General features: G+C 26.7%; 1 protein-coding gene across 1 annotated transcript in view; it reads right to left on the reverse strand.

Annotated features, from left to right (window-relative positions):
• The window catches only part of mEFG1 (mitochondrial translation elongation factor G 1), a 32425-nt gene that overhangs the window by 2665 nt on the left and 15342 nt on the right, over window positions 1-14418 (reverse strand). Inside the window, exons 10-16 of the mRNA XM_087169258.1 lie at window positions 13369-13608; window positions 11936-12082; window positions 10665-10712; window positions 9566-9718; window positions 7945-8037; window positions 3537-3612; window positions 528-596 (exon numbers count right to left, since the gene is read on the reverse strand). Of these exons, the coding sequence (XP_087025384.1) occupies window positions 528-596; window positions 3537-3612; window positions 7945-8037; window positions 9566-9718; window positions 10665-10712; window positions 11936-12082; window positions 13369-13608 (826 nt within the window). The remainder of the gene's footprint in view (window positions 1-527; window positions 597-3536; window positions 3613-7944; window positions 8038-9565; window positions 9719-10664; window positions 10713-11935; window positions 12083-13368; window positions 13609-14418) is intronic.

Consider the following 14418-nt stretch of genomic DNA (forward strand, 5'->3'; position numbering starts at 1 on the left):
AGAATAAAATCCGTTTCACTTTTCTTCCTGGATCTTCATTATTTTCAACACTTGCCCCGTTATCCAGCTTCCCTATTTACCAGTAGGCATTGTTCAGAACCTTTTCGAACAACAGAACACAACCCCTCTGAACCACGGAACCCCTTTCAGAACACATTTCTCTGCAACCACGTGTTTACTGTAGGTATGGTTTTTCATGTAAGACGTTCAAATTTTTTTATGCGCTAATGTAAGATGGACAAATACCTAGTAAAGGCAAAATCTTCTATGATGATGCAGCAAAAATATTCAATGCTTTAAAAAATAGAAGACGTTAAAAATGTATTATAACAAAAGAAATTTTTTTTCCAAGTCTATTTGTATTTTTTCAGTTTTTAGAAATCTCACTTAACTTTCTGAAATCTCACCCTGTTTTTGAGAAAGGGTGAGAAATTCTCACCCATTTTTTTTCTATGATGAAAACACTGCAAAGGTAATCTGTACTAACAACTATAATAAAAGACATGAAGTATTCCAGATAAACATACCTTGTTGAACAGCGCCACAAGCAGCAGAAAAGAATGATATGTCATTTGAATCAACAATATGATGGGAACCTGAAATACAGCAAATTAAATGCTTAGCAGAATTATTCTACACGTTAAAAAAAACAAGAACTTCAAACAGCTAAAAAGAAAAGGATTTTTTCATGTTTTACAGTGAGCAAAAAAAAAAAAAAAAAAAAAAAAAAACATCATTGAATGAATTTTGTTTCAATGAGCTAAGAACCACTCTGAATGGCTAAAAGGGGTGATACTAAACATGCTTATTAACTAGTGCAAATAATAAATTTAGTAAGGGAACCAAACACAAAAACATACCTTTTCTGAATAAACATACTTTTCCCCTCAAAGAAATGGTAGCAGGAATCAGGAAAATATGGTTCCAAAAGTTAAGTTATGAGAAGGTTCGGAAGTATATGCCCCTTATAGTTAATCTCACCTTTTGAGTATTTCGCCATACCTCAAGAACTTAAGCGAATCTAAAAACTTTTTCACACAATAATAAAATTTGGTTCAAGTAAAAGTAATTTTTAATATGGTAGAAAAATGCTTGAATTGTAGAGAATGCAAAGTTTTATTTCCTTTTAAATTGTGTAAATTCAAATAAAAAAATGCAAGATTTTAATGAAATTGAACAAATAGTTTTTGAAACTTTGAAAGTCTAAAGATATTCCCTTTTTGAAGTTTTATAATTCAGTGACAATAAATATAAATGATATACATAATATGATACGTATCATTTTCATTTGGAGAAAAAAGGTAGGTTTGGTATGAGGATACTGGTGTAAAATTTCATTAGAAATTATTTTAAATGATACGACATATTGTTTTTTAGAAGAAATAAGGTGAAACTAGTTTAGTTTTGAAATAAAATGTGATGAAAAAATAAAAATATAAAAACCTTAAATTACTCAAAAGTCACTTTTGTGACAAAATATTTCAATTATAAACTTAAATTTGTTTATATTTTCAAGTTAAAATTTTTTATTTATTTATTTTTTATATTTTTTATCAATACCTCAAAATAAAACAAACACTTTTATGTTGAAATTGAATCTGAAAAAAAAAATAGGAAGAGCACAAAAAAGCTTTTTAAATAAAAAAATAATTCATTGTAAAAAAATAATTTCAAACGTCACATTTGTCATACATTATTTTTAATAAATCATACAAAATTCTTTTATTTCTTTTATGAGGAAACAAAATAAAACTAGGAAAAAATAGTCCTAATTATTAACAATCATTACTAACAACTTATTCAGAGTAGGGTTTCCGTGATTACAGCGAAAGAAAAGGAGCCTGAAATTACCAAAAAAACTGATAATGGTATGTATGAATGAACCATGTTTACTATCATTTGCAAAATTAATTTTGTCAAAAATAAACTGCTAATTATTAAAAAATTAGGGTTCAAAAACTGTGAATTATAATGTAAAAACTAGAATAAAGAAAATAATAACTTTCATGAAAAAAAAATCAATGAGACTATGTTCTCTTTTCATCAGGCAAAAGAAAAAAATCATCAAAAGAAAAAAAAAAAAATTAATGACTTAAATCTCACATTTATATAATTAAATATCACAATTTAAATTTACAAAACCTTACAATTTATACAAACAAACTGTTAACGCTCACTTAATGCTTTTGGAACCATAGTAATAAAGTTAACAGTAACAGGCCTGGTAATGGGCCAAAGAAAAAAAAAATCCAACTAACATTTTTCAAAAAGGAAAAAAACAAGTTTAAGGAAAAGTATACATATACCAACCTACTTTAAAAAGGGTAAATGAAAAGCCACAAAAATTAGAATTTTTTTTCTACTTCAGTGTAATAAAGATAATCCTTAATGCAAAAGAATAATATACTATTTTTATATTTTTGAATTACTATGCTAGGAACAAACAATACAATTTTAATAGGGCACTGAACAACTCATAACAGTTTGAAAGCAATAAATATAACATTTTTATAGTATTATTGTTGCTCTAAAAATAGTACCATTTAGTTAATATTCCCTCATACAAATATTAAATTAAAATTTCCAATAGAGTTCAAGATTTCTTTAATCAAATAATTTTTAATTGGAGTTTCAATAATTTTGAAACAAAAACACAGTAATTACATTATATAACATTTTTGAACAAAAGTTTTTTAGTGGATGATCCTTTAATTCATTGTTTAATAATTTACTGATGTGATTACTCTATTATTTATTGCACTATTCATTATTAAATCAGATGAAATGGACAAACCAATGATTGTGAAGCTATAAAACTCTATCCTACAAGAATTGTTATTGCATTTGCCGAAAATTATAAATATGCATATGACTCTTGGAATCATAAAAATTTAATGAAGTAAAATTGATTATTGAGTTTATTTTTTTTTTCTCCATAAAATGAATGAATCCTTAAAAAGTGTAAAAGAAAGAATCTAGCAGGTTCAGTTACATGCCTGAACTATGTATAGAATTAATGGATAGCCCCTAAGTTTAAATTATCGAATTTCACAAGCATTATTAGTTAAAATAAAAAGATGATGGATCAAAAATCAAAACTTTCAGTTCTTTATAATTTGAAATTTGCATTTGTTAGAAACACAATCTTCTGGACACATACAAAAATTAGGAAATCAGGACAAAAACTTTTAATTCAGGACAAAAAAATTTTCAGGAAATTCCACTCATAAGGAACATCAAGAAATTCCATACATAATTATGAATCTTGTAGAACCAACAGCGATAATATAATTATGTTCGATTTTAGGTGCAAAAGGTAAGATTTAACTTAAATTTTAAAATTGGTTACTGAAGGTAAGAGTTGAAGTATAAACATAGAATATATGAAAAAAAAAAGGCTCAATAATGAAAGATTTTAATATAAAATAAGAAAACAACTACATTTATTATAATTTGCTAAAATTTAAGTAGATGATTTAAATAAACAAAATATTTTCTAATAATAATAACACGGATATTTAAAATTATCTACATACCATCTGTTAAGACAAATTCAATGCCAGAAAGTTTGTGTCCAGTCAAGGTTCCCTTTTCACACATTGATCGGAAACCCTAAATGTGTAATAAAAAATGTATTTAAGGGTTAGGCATTAGAGAAAACATCCACTATGTCATTTAAAAACAAATTAAGAATAAAACAAATGTGTATTAAATATTAAACAAATTATTGTTTTATTTATGTAAAAGTTTGCTGTATTAAATTTTTTAAGCATTGTTTAAGTTTGTTATTAACAAAATAGAAAACAAACATAAAAAAGAAGGACTACACCAGTTATATAAACATAATTTAAAAAAAAAGTATATAAATATGATTTAATACAAAATGAAGAAAATTGTGATCGCCTTGCGGCGATCACAGGTTACCCATTGGCAAAATGGTTGTTGTCTAATTTTTTTTGGAAAAGAAACTTCATTGTGTTTTCATCTTGGACATCTTTAACTGTTAATCCTGAACTTCAAGGTACACAATTTGGCAGACATATTTAAATGCAGCTTAGACACATTCAGTGTAAATTCTTTTGATAAATGAATATACATTGAACAGTCAGTTGAGATCAATATTAACATTTTTGGATTGGTACAATGTTACAATGTAGGGTGACCTGGGGTAATTCCTGATCAAAAAATGCAAACATCTATTTTGTAAGAAAACTATTTAAGTTAGAATTATAATATTTACTGGAAGTTTGAGGCTATATGAGATGAGTCCCAGGCTACCTTGTTTTGTTTGAAAATCTAATTAGAATTTAAAATATTTTGAATTTTTAGTGATCAGGAATTACCCCTTCTCTTGATCCTTTCTGGGGTAATTCCTGATCACTTCTGGGGTAATTACTGATCACCAGTTTTAATCATAATAGGGCTGTTTAAAAATAATTATGCAGTGGTAATTAACAGATAAAACATTAAGATCAAACAAATAAACCAAAAATATATGTTTAAGCAGCTAATAAAACGATTTATTTAAAAAGCAAAAATAAAGGTTAGCACTTTAAATTTTCCAAAAATCTTTGTATCCTGCCATACATTTTAGGCAAGCAGCTAACTTATTCTCATGTTCTGCTGGAATATAAGAAAGAGTTCCCACATGGGTTACTTTTGCTGGATTTTGTAACTTCATTAAGGGAGAGTGTAAAGTTAAGTAAGGTATGTCAACAGCTCTCACACTGAAATTTTCATTTTCAATCACTAAAAGAAATTTACTAATTAAGAAATTTTAATTACTAGAACTAATTTTGCTATCTAGAAGCTTTGTATCCTTTTTAGGCTTATAATTTCTCACCATATTTATATTAGGCTAATTTATAAACTTAAAAATTATTCTAACAATGTACACACATAAAATTAAGATAGAAGCAAGGTAAGACAAATTGGAACACATTTGTCTAGCATACGGTTAAAAACAAATTTTGTGATTAAATTGAGTTAAAATATATTTTATAGTTTCATTTGAAAAATATGAACTGTTACTTAAGAAAAGACTATTAGCTATTTATTAGTTTATTTTAATACTATTTATGAAAAGAAATGACAATGATCATGAATTACCCCAGTGATCAATAATTACCCCATCTGTAGGGGGCAACATTTGATATAGTTTCCTATAATCAATTATAATGTTTACAGTAGATGTGAAACAATTAAACAAGAGCTTACACTATTTTCATATCAAAGAAAAAGAAAGTAACTCCAAATATTTATTATTAAGAGAAGGAGGGAGATCTTTGCAGAAATGTACACTTTTTGAAACCCATCTTTGAAATGGAAAATACAGAAAGCAGTTTAAAGATACTTATTTTGTTAGATTAAACAAGAAACTATTATTAAGTAAATGTAGTTATACCTTAGTAAAGTGTACAAGCATTCTTGTCCATGTCTCAAATTTAGAAAAAAATTATTTTTTTAAAATAAAACTTAGGTGATCATTATTTACCCCAGAAACAGAGTGATCGTGAATTACCCCGGGTCACCCTACATCATACACCCGCTTCATATTTACAAGTTTATACATGAAACATGATTTGAAAGCTAGGCTTTTTTTCAATTTTGCATGAATAGTGAATGAATCATTTATATTGCGAGGAAGACAGTCTACAGTCTTGCGCAAGTTATTGGGTATGTTGATAACGGATCCTTTTATCCCTAACTGGTGATCAACACCCAGTTCTCGTATTTGCATGAAAGGGGTTCAGAGAGTCACAATTCGCTCTACGGTAGGGTTCAATTCTCTCATCCACTTTGGTACTTTTGTGAGGGACGAGCTTCATGCTTGCGTTTACGAATGGAATTCTTTTGTTTCCCCCGTTTGTGTGTAACACTTAAGGTATTCCCGCCTACACTCTTCGGCTTTTTCAGTCTCGGTAAGTTTAGACCTTCACATCGTTTTTTTCTTGCTTCAACTCTAACTTTTGGGACTGTGTCAATCAGTTTGGACTCTCTTTATTTGTGATATTCATCTGAATTAGTATTGAAAATGATCCAGTTTGAACTGTAGGTTGGAATTTAACCGTAATAAAAACAAAAATATAGTTCAAATGATGAAATTCTCTGATGAACTCTAACAACTAAAAAATTATTTATGGGATCTCTCTGGCCCCATATCTCAAAAATAAACTCATCTCAAAAATAACATCATCATTAAAAGTGAAAAAAAGAATTCTAAAAAAAATTATCAAACAGCAGTGGTTGCCATAGCAACGCATGCACACTGTTTACTTTTACTCTTGATTATTGTAGTTAAAAAGTGAGGACGCCATGAAATCTAAACCAAGACCCATTTTGCCAATGGGTATTAAACATTTTAACAGGAAATTAAGAGAGAAATTGATGTATAAAATTCATTTTGCTCAAAAAGTAAGCTTTAACTTATGCCTTAACAATAAAAACATTACATAAAAAAAAAAAAAAAACATTTTAGACAATAGTATTTCATACAAAGGAATTTAATACAGTCAAACTTCATTAATCTAAACAGGCTTAACATGTATATTTTTAAACGTGAACTTATTTTTGATTCCCCATCGAATTGTATATGCATATAATGCCTTAAATGTTAACACACTTAACATGAAACATCTTTTAAAGTGAACTCAAATTTCATTACCCTTGAAAAAAATTTTGCTTTTAATGTGAACAGAAATTTTTTTTTTTCATTGAGAGGTAAGAAAATTGATCATTCACAGTTCTATATCTATAATACTATGTGTTTTGAATGCTTTGTTACAGTGTTGATACTTGAAACAGCAGTACATTACAGGAGTCAAATGTTAGAGTTGTTTGAATTGAATCTGTTGAGGGGGAGTGGCATTACAGGAAACAACATAAGCCCTTTTGTACTCTAATATGAATAGAGTTTTCTTTCACCTCATGGGGTGCTTTATAGGTCTGAATGCAAAGAAGCATTTTTTTTTTTTTTTAGGAATGACCATCCACATTAGGTCTTTGTTCAAGATGGGAAGCCATTCATTCTCTAAATTTCTCATAGGTAGTTTCTAAGAAATTGATATTGCTGAATTGCATTTCTACAGATATCTGTGGAGTTAAAATTCTTTTAAATTTCACTAGTCAATACTTAGGTTTACTTTTTTCTGATTGATGCTAACAAAACAATTAAAACGGATTGTTTTTTTTTTGTAATGCAAAATGAAAATTTGAATACCTTTCTTTAATATAGATAAGCTAGAAGACTTTTGCAAATAAGTACTCAAAACAGAAAATTATGACCAATTAATTTACTAGTAATCCTCTCTAATTTGTGCAATAAATCAGTTTTATCCCTATTAGTTACTTTTTCATTTACTTCTACACACACACAAAAAAAAAAAAAAAAAAAAAATAGAACACCGAAAGCAAGAAAATTTTTTGAATTTCGTCTGAACTACATTTTTTCCCCTTTATAGCTTTATTTTATTGTTTAAAGTAATTAGGTTTTTTATTATGGGATGTATATAAGTTATTAATTTAATATAATGGGCAAAATAAAAACATTTACTAAAAAAATTTTTAAACTGATAACCAAAACTAATTTAACCTTAAAATTTTTTTTCTGTTCCACTACCAGTTGACTTTGTGTTTGAGTGTATAAATACTAAATAATTTTATTCAAAAAGTAATCTTTAATGCATGTTTTAATAAAAAAAAGGGATATTGACATTAAAAACCAATTAATGTTAATTCATTGATACATAAATTCGTTTTTACTTTAGAGTAAACTAACTCAATAATTTTACTAAAAATAAATAAATAAATAAACAAATTATAATAATAATTCATGTTTTGAAAGAAAAAAAGATTAACATTAAAAATAAACATGTATCAGACAATAGTATTTCACACAATGAATTTAATATAAGACAAATAAATAAAATAAATGAAAAATATTACCTTTTCAATAGCTGGAACAAAGGTTTTTGGAATATTAGTTCCCACTGTGGCATCTGTAAAAACTATTTTGGTATTTTGCTCAGGAGGTAAAGGCTAGAAAATGAAATATAGAATTGCTTTACATTTAATAAGAACTTCAAATTATTATTAAGTGATCAATGGATAATGGTCCGAAATTAAATACTGTTTATTGATAATTGCTATTTTTTTAAAATAAAAATAGATAAATAAATGAATAAAAAATAAATAAATGATGCTTTAAACATTACACTACTTTAATAAGAAATGTATTGTATAGTCAGTTTCAAAAATAGTAGGAAAATACTGATTAAATAAATTTAGAAATTTTATAAATTTTCGTATAATTCAACTGTTTCAAAATTCTTTTAGTCTTCCATAATTGAACTGTTACTTGCTAAAAGTTTCTTACTAGTAATATGCTATTTTTGATAAGATTTTACAAATGTAATAATTTTAAATTGTGCCATTTTTCAAAAAAATATTCTTTATTATCCTAATTATTCTATAATATAATTCTTGTAGCAATACTTAGGACGGTGTTTAGTACAAGAAATCCCAATTTTAAAATTAAATAACACTTAAACAATTCAGAGCTGGAACATTTTAGCTATTTTAGAGCAGAAAAATGTCACTTGGTGCAAGTAAATTTGGTTTTTGGAGCAGAGAGGTACAAATAATTTTTATATCTGGAGCAGCCTGTAAAATTAAATTTTTTGAACAGATTTTAGCAATTTAAATTTTATAATGATATTTAACAGTGCTTGGGAAAAATGCATAACCAAATGAAAAGAATGTATTAGAAACACAATATGGAATTATCTAACAATTAGATATCATATTTTTTTCAAAATTAACAAAAATGTTGCCCACAGATAACACTGTTTGTTTTATTCACAATACTGAGTCCCTATTATGAATGTTCTAAAGGCCGGAGTGAGCTGTTCCACTCATAGAAAGAATGACTGACAACAGGTCTGGAAAAAAAGATTTTGAATGGCCAATGTCACAGACAATGGAAACAGGGAAGACAGAATAAAAAAAGAGACGGATCGATGCCTCTTGAGAGAGCTGTTAAAAATAAAAATTTATAAAATTAAAAAAATTTATAAGCAACAGCTTTGGGATCGAATTGTTAGGGAAGTCACAGTCAAACATGGACTGTAGCAGGGAAACTACATCATTGGATTTATGAAAGCACAAAGTAAAAAATAATAACTTAATTTTAACGATAAAAAAGTGCTCAAATAAAAGTGATAAAATTCAAAATCTGCTGGTCAAATAAAAATATAACAATTAAGATCCCATGTTTATTAACTAATAGCTATTATTTTACTAAATTAAAGTTAATTTTATTAAAGTAAACTATTTTATAAAGTAACCCCTCAAATAAAGAAAAAATATAATATTAAATTATTTATTTTATTTTGCTGGTTCTCAAAAGTATTTATAATAAAAATAATTGTTTTAAAAAGTTCAATGGTTTACAAGTTAACCTTTGTTAAGTTAAAGTCTTTCATATCATTCGATTCATAAAAGCACAAAGCCAGAAAATATAAATTTAATTTTAACAATAAACAAGTACTAAAATAAAAGAACTAACTCTCATTTTCCCCATGACCCCTCCATATTGGCCAGATCCACCAGACTGCTTTTTATGCAAATAATCAAAGTCACATGGCGCAAGTAAGCTTTCTCTAAAAGAAACTTTTGGCTTTCCCAATATAACAGGTACATTGTACTCTCTTTCCATTCTCTAAAATAAAAACAAAAACCTATGTTTATTATTATATTATAAAAAAATTCTAGTTAAAAAGAAGAATATAATGGAAGAACCCATTACGATTATCTGTAATTATAGAATAAATCATAAAAATGATTTTCTCACGGTTGTGGTAGGATGTAACAAGTAATAGTTTGCTGTTATAACAGAGCAAGTTTTAAAGCAGTTTTTACGATTGTGATTTGCTGTTATAGCACAAAGTTTAAAACCGATTTCCTTTTTCTCTTCGAAATTTGGATGAAATATCACTTAACATGTTTGTTTTCCACTGTTGTGGTTGGTTGTCAAATTAAAGCATTCCCGCAATAGGTTAAGGCTCCACAATTTCATGATAGTGGCAAGGTGGTCAGCATGGTACACATGGCGCTTTTACTTCTCAAACAAGCTGGTATCCATTAATTTGAAGATGGATGCACTTCAAGTCGCCACTGGGGATCGAAACCCAGTCCTTCACAATGATAATTCAGTGCCTTAACTACTGATTCATTGTGCCTCTGTGGTTGGCGGTAACATGTAATGCGTGCTGTATTAACATAATAAGTTTTAAAGCTGAAGTGTTTTTTCTTTCCTTCAAATTCAGATGAAATGTCATTCTATACTTTTTTATGGTTGTTGCAGGTTATGGTTTACTGTCACTATAGTGTATTTTATTCCTAATTCCACTGTTATGGTTATTGCAATTATCAAGCAAATTTTAAAATTAATTTTTTAAATCTAAATTTATCAAAATATTACCTAACTTGTTTTTCCATGGTTGTGGTAGGTGATAAAGGGTTTTTATTATACTTCACAATGTTTTAATTATGGAGCAATTTTTAAAGCTGACTTAACATTGAACTGTGACTTAACATATTTTTCCATTATGATCTTCAATTTATAACAAATCTTCTTTGAAAAAAAAAAGCAAACAAACTTGTACCTGAGCATATATCTCTAGATGAAGTTCTCCCATTCCAGATACAATAGACTGTAAATAAATTAAGGTTTGTAAGTAGTAAATATTTATCAGAAACATTTAATAATTAACAAAGTTTCCACAATTATGGAGGTAAAAAAACAGTTATTAACAAGTAATTATTAAAACGTAATATTAAAAGTTTTTAGTTTATTAGAAATATTTAATAATAGCAGATTCAACTTTAGTTTAAACTTGGAAGTACCAAATTTAATATTAAAATGCATCATGAGCATTTCAAAATAACTTTTAATAAAAGTTAAAATTGAGAATACAGAAAAAAGAAAAAAAATTGAAATTTTTTTTTAGGCACATTTAAATTTAAAATTTGTAAATAATTAAGAAAAAGTCTTATAAATTTGGAAATAAAGGTTTTAGGATGAAGTTTTTGAATTCTTTTTGATTTAGAATGCATGAAATTAATTTTACTATTTTAAAAAAAATGTTTTTTTTTTTAATCGTAAAATGAAAATTAGCCAAAATAAATAAATAAAAAATCTAAAAACGATGTTAGTTATCGTAGTTAGATTATAATCTTAGTTTTAATTTATTTAGTAAAAACAAAATAACAGTAACAATAAATTTATTAACAAATAAGTTGAAAAAAATGTCGTGAAATTCATGATGACTTAAAAAAATATCTATCAATGAAAATTATAATTACATATATCAAAATAAATTAAAAACAACAATAAAGCTTTAGTAACAAAATAATAAACAAAGCAGAAAGTAAGCAATATTAATAAATATAAAATACATAAAAGGGGGAAATAATTATAACAATAAAAAATATATATTACATTTAAAGTTTACTAAGTTTGATAATTTTTTTTAATCATAAAAAAAAATTTTTTTTTTGCCAATTCGAATTTAGATATTTCATAACTTTTTTTTTAACAGCCCCCTGTTACCTTTTCTCTATATTTAAGCTATTAAAAATTTTAAAGTAAAGCAAATCATTAGCCCTCCCCCATAAAAATGTCACTATTAACCCACTTTCATATTAAAAGAAATGAATGGAATGTTTTAACCAGTAGAATAAAGCACTAGCACCCGTTATTTTGGAGAACATGTACCAGAAATTATAATTTCAAGCTGGGGAAGAAAAAAAAAATCTTCCAAAAATATAGATGTAAGAAAACATTTTTAATCCTTGTTTCAGTTCATGTCAGCATGAAAAAAGAGACATGTAAGCAAATATTTTTGAGTTTCTTTTTTTTTTTTTTTTTACTTACCTCTCTACTATCATGATCAAAATAAAAGTGAAAAGTTGGATCTTCTTTAGTGAAACGATTCACAGCTTTGGAAAAGTTTTCAAGGTGCTTTTTATCTTTTGGCTTAATAGACATAGCAATAACAGGATCTGGTACAAACATAGGCTCCTACAAAACAAAGTAAATTTAAAAATTGTGAATGAAATTTTTTTCTTCACACATTTTAATGCTCATCATTCAAATTAGTTGACCTAAAAAAATCAACTTTCATATTATTTAGACATTTTGGGAAATACAGTAAATTTATTATATATCCAAGTTAATTACTTGAAAAATAACACAAAAAATCAGTAAGCGCAGATAAGTCAAAATAATTTATTTTAGAAAAGAATGAGCATTATTAAAAAGTATCACTTATCAATAATGTTAAAGGCATTCCAATAATGTATGCAGGTGACAATTCTTTCATGTTAGTAGTGTACCAATTTTCGAAAAATAAACTAGTCATTAAAAAACTAGGAAACCAAAGTAAGGATGAGAATAATTACTGGAGAAACTAAGGAAAAACTAAGACTTGTGAATTTTTTTATTAGATAAAAATTAATTAAAAGAATCATTTTTCAACAATATTTTGTGGATTTTTAGCTATATCTCTTTATAAAAAAGTAATTTATAATTACACATAATGCACACAAATTTAATGAAAATGGAATAGAAATATATCTAATATTATAGATTAGGTACTGAAAAACAGGCCAAAAACAAATTTAATTTCACAATTTTTGGTAAAAAAAAAGAAAAGAAAAAAGATAAAATAAAGTGGGTAGCTTTATGTAAGTAGTGATACTTTAACTCTAGCTAGAAAAATAATTTTATGTAGAACAACTTGTCCATTTACTTAAAAAATAAATCAATAAAAACAGAAAACAATTTGATTTTATCTATACAGATATTCTTCCAAATATTTATTTACTGCTTTAATAATTGGCAGATTTTTATTATGATCATGTTTTTTCTTGTGAAAAAAAACAAAACAATATTCAATATCTACTTTTTAAAGCTATATATAAACATATTATGTATTAAACGTTCACTTTATTTATAATTTTTTTTTAATCTGAAAACATTTGAAAGGATTAATATTTGCACTGTAATTTATTACACACCAAAAATTCAACTATGTTAACTGAAACTTATAAACAAAGCAATATATTTTAACTAAATTTTGAAGTCATAAAATTTTTAAATAATATCATAATAACACGCTTTCTAAATCTGATATGATTTCCTCTCCTAAACAAATGTATCTATTTTATTAAAATCCATGAAAATGAGCTATAATAATGCAAAATAGGTCAATAAAATGTAGATGTATAAATAAATTTTATCACTAAGATTGAATAGAATGCAAAATAATTTTTTACGGCTGAGAATTTTATAAAGATTAAATTTACCATTGTCAGTTTCAAATTTTTATCTGTAACAAATGAATCACCACTCGCACAATCCAAACCAAAGACAGCGACAATATCACCAGCATAGGCTTCTTCGGTGTCCTCCATTTCATTTGAATGCATTCGAACTATGCGGGTACACTTGAGACGTTTTCCGGTTTTTACATTGTATAGTAGTTCTCCTCTTTTCAGTTTGCCTTGATATATTCTTAAGTAAGTGACTTGACCAAATCTACCAGCCTATAATAAGGTATTAATTAAAAGAAGTCAGTAGGATTAAAGGATTAATTAAAGGATTTAAAATTAAACTACATACAAATGACAACTATTGCACCTTTAAAGTAACTAATTTAAGAAAAATCTTAGTTCTTGTAAGCATCGTGATGTTGGATTTTTGAAATCGCATGAATACAAATTGTGATGTTACGATTTTTAAACCCTGTGGATACAAATAGCAATGCACAACTTTTAAATAAGGTTAATACGAAAATTGCTGTTTGATATTCAAATCGACCCGAATAGGGATCGTGATATTAACAGATTCCGGCGCAGTTTCAAATTAATGAAAATGGTGAAAATTCGGCAAACCAAAAGAATCACGTGTATGTAAGCGTCTCCCTAGCGGAAATTAGAGAAACTTTAAACGTTTGAATTTTAGATTGAGTACTTCCACGAAAATTTTGTCGGATTATAAGTTCTTTATCAGTTAAAGTCCAAGAACCAATAATCTTGAGAAACGTGTAATACTGCGATATTCCCGGAAAAATCATATGCCTTGATCCTAATTTTTTGACCCGTAAGGATAATATGATAAACCCAGAATACTATCATCCCTGATATGCATAGCTAAATATCTCTCTTCCCCCCTTGTTAGCAAAAATACAAACCCCCTGTTATTTGCTTACATAATATTTGAACAGCTTTTAATTATACTTACATTAAAATTTTTGTTAAAATTTCCATTTGTTTAATTTAATGAATTCGATAATCTGAGTATTTGATAATTCGAGGTAAGTCATATCCACATCTAATTATTATGATTTCACTGTA

The sequence above is a fragment of the Parasteatoda tepidariorum genome, chromosome 8 (genome assembly GCF_982258835.1).
Source record: "Parasteatoda tepidariorum strain Cologne lab strain chromosome 8, Ptep-v5.0, whole genome shotgun sequence".
NCBI classification, from domain to species: domain Eukaryota; kingdom Metazoa; phylum Arthropoda; class Arachnida; order Araneae; family Theridiidae; genus Parasteatoda; species Parasteatoda tepidariorum.